This window comes from Panthera tigris, chromosome A2, assembly GCF_018350195.1.
Source record: "Panthera tigris isolate Pti1 chromosome A2, P.tigris_Pti1_mat1.1, whole genome shotgun sequence".
In the NCBI taxonomy this organism is placed as follows: Eukaryota; Metazoa; Chordata; class Mammalia; order Carnivora; family Felidae; genus Panthera; species Panthera tigris.
In genome coordinates, this window is record NC_056661.1 from 51,173,593 (window position 1) to 51,182,398 (window position 8,806).

Sequence of the window (8,806 nt, forward strand, 5' to 3'; positions counted from 1 at the left end):
GAAATTTTCTAAAACCCTGGGAAATTGAGGGCTACCATGATGGAGAAGCAGTATAAGGAGGACAGAGGGGCTTGGCCCTGAAGTAGTGTTAGGAGAAGGGGATGGAGGAACCAGGCTTTGGAGTGGAGGTTCCTGGGTTCATTGCCAGCTATCATTTGCCAAAGGACCCTGGACAAATTGCTTTTGTCTCTGATCTTCACTCTTCCCATCTATAAAATGGGCATGATAATGCTTTCCACTCAGGCTTAATAGAATTAAGGAAGAGGATAAATACAAAGAGCTGAAAACAGTGTACAACAGATAGATGTTCTGTAGCCGTTATTCTTAAGGTTTCCCACAGTGGGGTACCTTTCCTTTCTGGGTCCTCCCCTCCCCAACATATAGGGGATTTGGGATTGCTGGGGGTCAGGGGTGGGGACTGCTACCTCTTCTCTGAACGGGATCCTGGCATGGCCAGAGGGAGGTATGAGCCAAGTCCTAAGGGTTTATTTCTTTGGCACAAAGAGGACAGTCAGTCTGGGCAAGCAAACCTCATCTCCACACTACGGAGTCTGGAGGGGTGTTTGGGGGTACCTGGACCCCATATCCCACACCCAAATCCATGCATGTCCACCCTGTATTCCGCATAAGTCACAGCCTCTGTGCAAAATACCCACTGAAAAAAATAGATATTTAAAAAACAAAAAATGGGGGCAGTTAGGTTCATGCCCCAATGTTGCCAGGGGCTGTAGTTAGATGGAAACCCGGGAATGCCAGTTTTTCAAATGTTCAGTTGTCCCAGTCGGCCAAGCCATACGGCCATCGAGGGTAGGGCCCCGGTCCTGCATCCCTGGACCCCTCAGAGCTCGATGGTGTCACTGGAGGCGCTGCGGGAGTCCCCGGCCTTGCAGCGAGGCTGGACCTCACTCTGAGGTTCCCCGGACCGGGAGGGGGTAGGGGCAGGAGCAGGGGCTGGGGCAGGCAGTAGCTGCACCGTGCTGGGCAGCTCATCGAGGGGCAGACTGTCCACCGACGACAGCCCGTGACGCCACGGGTTCCAGCTGATCTTGAGCGAGCCCCGGGAGAAGCTGTCCATGGAGCTGCCAGAAACCGCCCCGTCAGGTTCATCCGCGACATGTGGTGGGACCGGGCCGCGCACGCGCACGTCGCTGAGAGACCGGCAGCGGCCCCTCAGGAGCGAAGAGCCTGCGCCCTCGAGCTCGGGGTCGGGGTGGCTGCCCCGGCGCGGCCGCAGCGCGCCCCCGGGCGGCGGGGAGGACAGACCGCGCAGGCCACAGCGCCGGAAAACGCTGTCTCGCACCAAGTGCTCTCGGAAGAGCGCGGCGTCGATGCTGCGGCTCAAGTTGATGGGTGATGGCGGCCGCAGGTCCAGCTCGCTCATCGACGGCGCCGGCCCCACGCTGCTGCGGGACAGTCCAGGGCCACCCTGGGGACCACGGCCCAACGACGCAGCCGACCCCCAGGCGCCTGAACTGGGCGTGGCAGGCGGCCCACCCTCTGCTGGGTTGCGGATGAGGCTCTTGCTTATGTCCAAGCTGCCTGCACCCACGCCACTAGGCCCCGCATAGCAGTTGTTTGGTCGCTCAGGCACCTCGCTCTTGCCCGAGGGCGTGGGGCACGCCAGGCGCAGCAACTTAGCCCAGCAAGCGTGCTCTGTGGGCGGCCTGGGCCGCGCGGCGGCTACAGCGGCCAGCGCAAGGGTGAGGGCCCATGTCAGCTCCAGCAGGCGCAGCCAGAAGTGGACGCCCCACCAGGCCCACGAAAAGCGACCCACCCGACCTGGGCCCGGGTATAGCCAGAGCGCCGCTGCCAGTTGCAAGCCACTGGCCAGCAGCCCCAGCGCGCCGGCCACGGCCAGCAGCCGCGGGCCCGGGCTGGCATCCCAGCCCCGCGGCCCGTCCAGCAGGCGGCGACGGCACAGACAGAGTGTGCCCAGAGCCACGGCCGCACCCCAGGCACAAGACAAGCCCTGAGCCAGGAGGTTGAACGCAGGCCTCACTGACAACAGGTCAGTAGTCAGCAACCCCACGCCGTGCGCCAACGCCAACGCTCCCAGCAGGAGCGGGTTTTGCAGCTGCTGTGGCAGCCCTGCGCCCAGCCCGAGTAGGGTCAGGGCCGCCAGCGCAGTGAGCAGCAAGGGGAAGGGCAGGTTGTAGAGCACCAGGCCAGTGCGTAAGCCCAGCCGTGCCTGAGAGCCGTATGGGTCCGCGAGCATGTAGGCAGATCGAAGCCCCGACGCTATGAGCACCAGCACCGCTGCCACCAGAGCCAGCCGGGGCCCCGCAGGGGCAGCTGCCAGTGAGGCCAGTGCCAACAACGCGGGCAACAGGAAGAGCACCCCCACCCCATAGACGTGCAGCTCCCAGGAAAAGCTCAGCACCCGCCGCAGGGGACCCCAGCGCAGGGGAGGGGCGGTGGCATTGGCCGGGGGGCTGGTGGCTGGGGCTGATGCCATGGAGCTGGCTGAGGGCTCCGGAGGGGGTGGCTGGCCCAGGGCGCGCTGCGTAGTGACCCGAATGAGGCCCCGGCGTGACGTCGAGGGGGCCTGGACTGGGGGTGCTGGGGGATGGCTTTGGGGGCGCCCCGGCCACTCCTCGGCTTCATCTGCAATAATAACAATATCAGAATAACCCTTTGAAAAGTGTTTTTGATTTCCCACATTCTCTAGTGTGGTGGGCAAGTTATTTCACTTTTCTAAGCACATCTGTGAAATGGGGATGATAATAGTACCTACCTCATTGGATTGTGGGGAAGATTAAATGTTTAGCATAGTGCCCAACACCCAGTAATGTTAAACGACATGACCTATCACTTTTATTAATAATATACCAGCAGTTCTCAACATTGGCTGCATATTAGAATCACCTGGAGACGAACTGAATCAGAATTCCTTGGGATGGGGCCTGGGTATTGGAGTTTTTAAAAAACTCCTCCAGTGATTTGTGGGAGTTGGAGACACTGCACTAAATATATCCAAGTTACATTTACGAATATTCCACCCCAAAGGGCAAATGACTTGTCCCAGAGTACCCAGTATTAGTTTATTATCCTTAAGTTTTTGAAGGAAGTCCTGGCCAGTTCCTTTAAGGAAGTATTTGTCCCCATTCACTCCCCGCCATGTACCTCGGTTTTTAATTATTAGACAGAGTACCCACTCTCCCCCAAACCCCTAGTCATCCCCTCACCTGGCTGCAGGGCCCCCACAGGGCTCTCTGTTCGATTTGTAGTTGGGCCAGGGTCCAAGGGGCCAGGGATGAGGGACTTGGGGGTACCTGGGGTCTCCAGTGCTCCTCTCACCCGCTGGGGGGAGATGGGGTCTGCTCCATTCATTGCTGCTATCTCTGAAATAACAAAAGCAGTTATCACTGCCTGACCATGCAGTGGTCCCCAAAGTCTAGTCCCCCCAAAGGGAGGCACAATCACGCTCATTTGCCAGAATGAGGAAAATGGGACCCAGAGAGACCAGAGGTCACATAGAAACTGGGGCATCCAGCTATGCTGGAACACCGTCCCCTCCCAGCCCTACTGGGAAACCTCTACTTTGATACCCACCTGGCTTAGGTTGCCCGTCAGGAGTCTCTGTGGCTGGGGGACCTGAGGGCTGGGGTCTTGGTGAGCTCCTCACATCAGAAAGATCAGCCTCTTTGGGTGAGGGACTTGGAAGACTGACTTCCCAGGTCTCCCCACCTCCAGCCTTCTTGGGGAGCTCAAGTGGTAGCTCCTCAGTAGGAGGAAGGCTTTTGGCCAATGCCAGGTCTGGCTGGGGCCCAGGCTCCTGAGAGGATGCCACCTCAGCTGGAGATACCAAACCAACATGAGGGGCTGCTGGATCTTGTTGGGTGAAGAGGGGGCTTTGAGCTGCCTCCTGGAAGTCCTCCTCGCCCCCACCCTGTTCTTCCAGCACTGGCGTCTTGGTAGTGCCCAAGTTGGGGGCAAGAGTCTGGGAAGGGCCCTGGTGGTCTAAGGGGGATATCTCTGAGACTCTGATCTTGGCTTCAGCCACCAGACCCTCATCTTTAGGTGGTTGTTGTCCCATTTGGCCTCCAGATTCCTCTGGCCCTGGGGAGGGAGAAACTGTAGCTATCCTGAGTTGGAGTCTGGGAGTTATGGGGATGAAAGTGAGATGGGGGAGACCCACTGGATGGGGGGCTGGTGCTTCTTGCTCCATAGGCTCCTGTGAGTCAGGAGGTCCTGTCCAGCCATGAGAACTTGGCCCTCGAGCCATCTGGAGATCATCAGTTACTGGGAGTCCTTCTCTCTGAGCTCTATGGGCTGCTTTAGGTCCGTGCAGGGCTGGGCCAAGGGGAGAATCTGCGGGCGCCTCAGGTGCTTCCTCGGCAGGCACCTGGGGGACATTGGAGTTCCAGGGGCTCTCATCTCTGGACTTCTGCCAGAAGAAGTCGAGGGCATGGGGCTCTGTGCCCATAGGGCCCTGGGGGTCATCTCCTAGGATCAGGTGTGGTTCCGAGTCCTCAAGTGGCTTGGGAAGGCGCCGGCCCAGAGCAGGGCCAGGCCCCAGGGAGAGCAGCAGCATCAGCAGTAGGGGGCCACATACACGGCCCCATGGGCTGGGGGCCATGGTCCACTCTGATGTGTGGGCCTAGAACACTCAACTTCCAGTCCTCACTGGATGAGCCTAAAAAAAGGAGAAGGGGGATGACATGTGAGCATTGGGAGCATCCATAGCTGTCCCAAGGCGGGTGGTGGCAAGAAAGAAAGAAAGAGAGCTCCCCTTTCCCCAACCCCTTCCTGTTCAACCCCTTCATGCTGCCCAGAGTGACCTTTTAAAAATGTATCTCTGGTCATGCCACTTGCCCTACTTCAAAACCTTTGGTGGCTCCCCATCACCCTCAGGAAATAATATAAGCTTCTCTCTTAGCCTTCCAAGGCTACACCAGGCTGCTTATCCCCTTCAACAACCACTGGGCTGTCCAATGCCCCAATCCTTTGCTCCTGCTGTTCTCTCAGCTTGGACTGCCCTCTCCCTTCTTCTTCACTAGCTGAAATCCTCTTTTTTTTTTTTTTTTTTAATGTTTACTTATTTATGAGAGAGAGGGAGACAGAGCATGAGTGGGGGAGGGGCAGAGAGAGAGAGAGAGAGAGAGAGAGAGAGGCAGACAGAATCTGAAGGCTCACAGAGCTGAGCTGTCATCACAGAGCCTGATGTGGGGCTTGAACTCATGAACCATGAGATCATGACCTGAACCAAAGTTGGATGCTCAACTGACTGAGCCACCCAGGTGCCCCTGAAACCCTATTCTTGAAGGCCTGGCTCAAATATCAGAGCAGTGAAGAGGGAGAGGAACATGCTCCTGCCTTTGAGGAGAGATCTGGGTTTGAATCCCAGCTTCGCTATTTCCTGGGTGAGTCACCTCACCTCTGCAAATCATGGTTTTCCCATCAGTAAAATGGGTATAAGAAAAGTACCTAATTCAAAGGAGCTCTTCCAAGACTTACCTAACAAAACACATTATATAGGCCAGGCCCATAATAGGAGTTTAATAAGCATTAGAGACCTTTTACTTTTCCCTTTGTCCAGAAAGCTTTCTTTCCACCAGCCCCCTGACGTATTTCGACAAAATATGTGAGCACATACTATCTGCCAGGCCCTGGGGATAAAGCAGTGAAAAGACTGACAAGATGCCTGCCCTCACTGAGCTGGCATTCTAGGGTAAGGGGCAGACAATGAATAATTTTAAATAAGATGAGCGCTGAAGAAAATAAAACAGGTTAAGAGATTGATGGGGGCTACTTTACACAGGGGGTACAACAGGAAGACCTCTGAGAGGTGACATCTAAGCTAGATGCTGATGAGAAGGAGCCAGCCATTTGAAGATAATGAGGGAAAAGTATTTGGCAAAGGGAACAGAAAGTGCAAAAGGCCTTGAAGCAGAATGAATGAGGTGAATTCAGGAAATGAAAAGGCTAGTGTGGCTGGAGCAGAGAGCAAAGGAAGGAGAAAGGAGCGAAGGGAGATAAGATCAAGAAGGTGGGGCTAGATCACAAGGGCCCTTGTAAGCCACAATAAGGCACCTGGATTTTATTCTAAGTATCACAGGAAGCCAATGCAGATGTTAAGCATGGAAGCAAAAAGGTCCAATTAAGTGTACTGAAAAGGGGGAGAGAGGCCAGTGCAGAAATCCAGGTAAGATAATAATAGTGGCTTGTTTCAGTTTAGACATTTCTTTCCCTGACACCACCTCCACCCCTTCCTATCATCCAGGTCACATAATGCAATCTCAGGTCTCCTCCACTGGCCTGGGGCTTTTCAAGGGCTGCTTTTGCATCTTTATTTCTTGCCTCAGGCCCCCTGCATATGCCTGGCCCTGGGTAGATACGCCCTGAAGTTTCCTCTTCTTGAGTCCCTAGTTAAGCCAGGGAGGCAGGAACGTGGCCAGGAGACTGCAGGGCCAGGGAACAGCAACTATGAGAGAGGAGAGGCTTGGGTGTGTTTAGGGGCAGAAGCCCTGCTCCTTTCTTCTCTGGGAAGACTCCCTGGCTCCTCATCTTTGGTGGCTCACAGACCCCTTGAGAAACCAATGAAAGTTCCAGGTGCTCTCTCCAGAAAAATGCCAAGGTTCATCCAAAGTTGTGGACAATTTCAGGGGGTTCAAAGATCCCCCAAACTAGACTCTGCCTTAAAGTCTTGTTAATTTCTCAAGCATTCACTCTGCTCTGCTCCTAGCTGGGTGCTGGGGACCCAAAGAGAAGCCTCAATTGCAGTGTCAGGATTGGGGGGGGGGGGGTAGCTGAGGAGGAAGGACTGAACAGCCACTGACACATGTCCTGGTTAATAATAGTGCTCCTGTGTTGAGCACTTACCCAGTAAGGCTCCTGCGCTAAGATTAGCTGCCTGTCCTCCATCTCACCCAACCCTCTCAACACAAGCAGGTGTGGGTATAACCATTTCATAGAGGATGAAACCAAGGTTCAGAGAGGTTTCGCAAATCACCCAAGGTCGCACAGCCAGCGCATGGCCACACTAGGGGTTGTGAGACCTGCAATGGCTCATTTTGCACAGGGGGTCCAAAAGCTTTTCAGAGGAGGTAGTTGAGTTAGGCCTTCAGTGATAAGCATATGCCATCTGCTCAACCGCCCGCAATTCAAATGAGATGTAGGCATTTATGGGCACGGGGGAGGCTGCCTAGTCCTGGGTTCCCGCTACAGGACAGATTCTTGGGGGGATGGGGTAAAGGGTAGGGGGTATCTCTCTGCCCTAGGGACTGGAGAGAGGCCCGCCTGGGGGCAGGGCGAGGGCCGCCGCAGGGCAGCCTCCAGGACCTGGTCCATCTCGGGTTACCTCTCCTCCTTCGGCTCCTCTCCCCTGGCTCCGCGCCTTCCCGCAGTGTCCCGGGTGGGGGTGGGCACTGGTGCAGGCCTTGCCGCTCGCGCCCAGAAAGGGGGCTGCAGTCCATGCTCCCTGCCTGGGCCCCGTCATCGCCCCCTCCCTCGGCCAGCTCCTCACCTGGGCGCCTAGCCGGCAGCCCCCGCGTTCACCTTGCGCGCGTCCCTGCAGCCGCTCCCCGCGCCGCATCCTCCGCGATGCTCAGACTTGGCTAACAGAGCCCGGCGCTGCCGATCGCCGAGCCCGCCCACAGGAAAGCCATCCCCACTTAACCCTTTCCCCTTAGGGGTGGATTCTGCTCCCCGTCCTGACCTCCCCTCTCTCGGAGATTCTCAGGGCTAAGAGGGGAACCGAGGTTCCCTTCCGCAGCATCCCTGAATAAGGGACAGCCAATCCTGGTTTGCACACCTCGTGGAGCTCACTGTCTTTATACCTGTATACCTATATCCTTATAGGGATGTATATATATACATACCCATATATATATACCCATATATATATATATACACCCATATATATATATATATCCATATATATATATATATCCATATACACACACATATACATATATGTGTATATATATGTATATATATATATATATATACATATATATACACATATATACATACATACATACATACATACCTAGAGGTAAATCCTACTTACAGCTTGCTGTTTATCCTTCAGATCTTTTTCAATGCACAGTCACATATACGTTTTAAATAGAAATGAGATCATACTGTACATACTGTTCTGTAACTTGCCTTTCTTCTCTTCACAGTGGAATATGTGCTGGCACATTTTCCATGTAAATTTCTACAGCTCCATTTCATTTCTTGTATCTGCTGTTGAGAATTGGAGCATGCACTCAGCCTATACTTTTAATTTATCCAGTCCTGAGGGTGGAGATGTAGATTGTTTCTAGCCTCTTGCTGGCAGGAATAATAAGGCAGGGGCCATTCTTGGGTAGACATCTTGGGGCACAAGCACTAGTGTGCCTGTCGGATAATCTCCTACGTGAGGTATGGTTAGATCTAGGAGTCTGCACATTTTCAGGTCTTGATAGACACTGTCAGAATGCCCCTGGTCCCTCTTTGGACAGCTCCTGATGTACTCAATGTCCACCATCGGGTTCAGTAACATTAAGAGAAATTTACACAAGGAATACATGTGGTCGTTAATATGATGTAAAATCTTTAATGCCATGGAGAAATTTCCAGGGTAGATTATTGTTTATTTATTTAAATTTCAGTCATTCTGTGTAAAAATCATGTAGGCTGATTGTCCCAAGTCAACACAGAAACGTTCAAAGAACACATTCAATGTCTTGTGGCCTCTTCAAATCTGCCTCCCCAGGTGTACCCACTGTTAGCATCATGTTGTTTCCTTCACTTATAAAAACATGTATGTGCATGCTATTCTTTTCACAAAAATGGGATCATACTAGGCATATTATCCTAT

The 8,806-nt window shown here is 53.9% G+C and overlaps 1 protein-coding gene across 1 annotated transcript; it reads right to left on the minus strand.

The window, feature by feature from the left end:
- Nucleotides 1-13: 13 nt before the first annotated feature.
- On the minus strand, nt 14-7,541 carry PRRT3 (proline rich transmembrane protein 3). Its single transcript, XM_042979498.1, has 4 exons — nt 7,466-7,541; nt 3,553-4,636; nt 3,186-3,341; nt 14-2,604 (listed from the first exon to the last, which is right to left on the minus strand). The coding sequence occupies exons 2-4, from the start codon at nt 4,577-4,579 to the stop codon at nt 839-841; spliced, it is 2,949 nt and encodes a 982-aa protein (XP_042835432.1). The 5' UTR covers nt 4,580-4,636; nt 7,466-7,541; the 3' UTR covers nt 14-838.
- Between the last annotated feature and the right edge of the window lie 1,265 nt (nt 7,542-8,806).

Excerpts from the sequence above, each read along its gene's own strand:
- PRRT3 (XM_042979498.1), bottom strand. The coding sequence starts at position 4,579 with ATGGCCCCCAGCCCATGGGGCCGTGTATGTGGCCCCCTACTGCTGATG. Across the intron at positions 3,342-3,552 it reads TGACGGGCAACCTAAGCCAG|AGATAGCAGCAATGAATGGA; the intron begins GTGGGTATCAAA and ends TTGTTATTTCAG. Across the intron at positions 2,605-3,185 it reads TGTGGGGGCCCTGCAGCCAG|ATGAAGCCGAGGAGTGGCCG; the intron begins GTGAGGGGATGA and ends TTATTATTGCAG.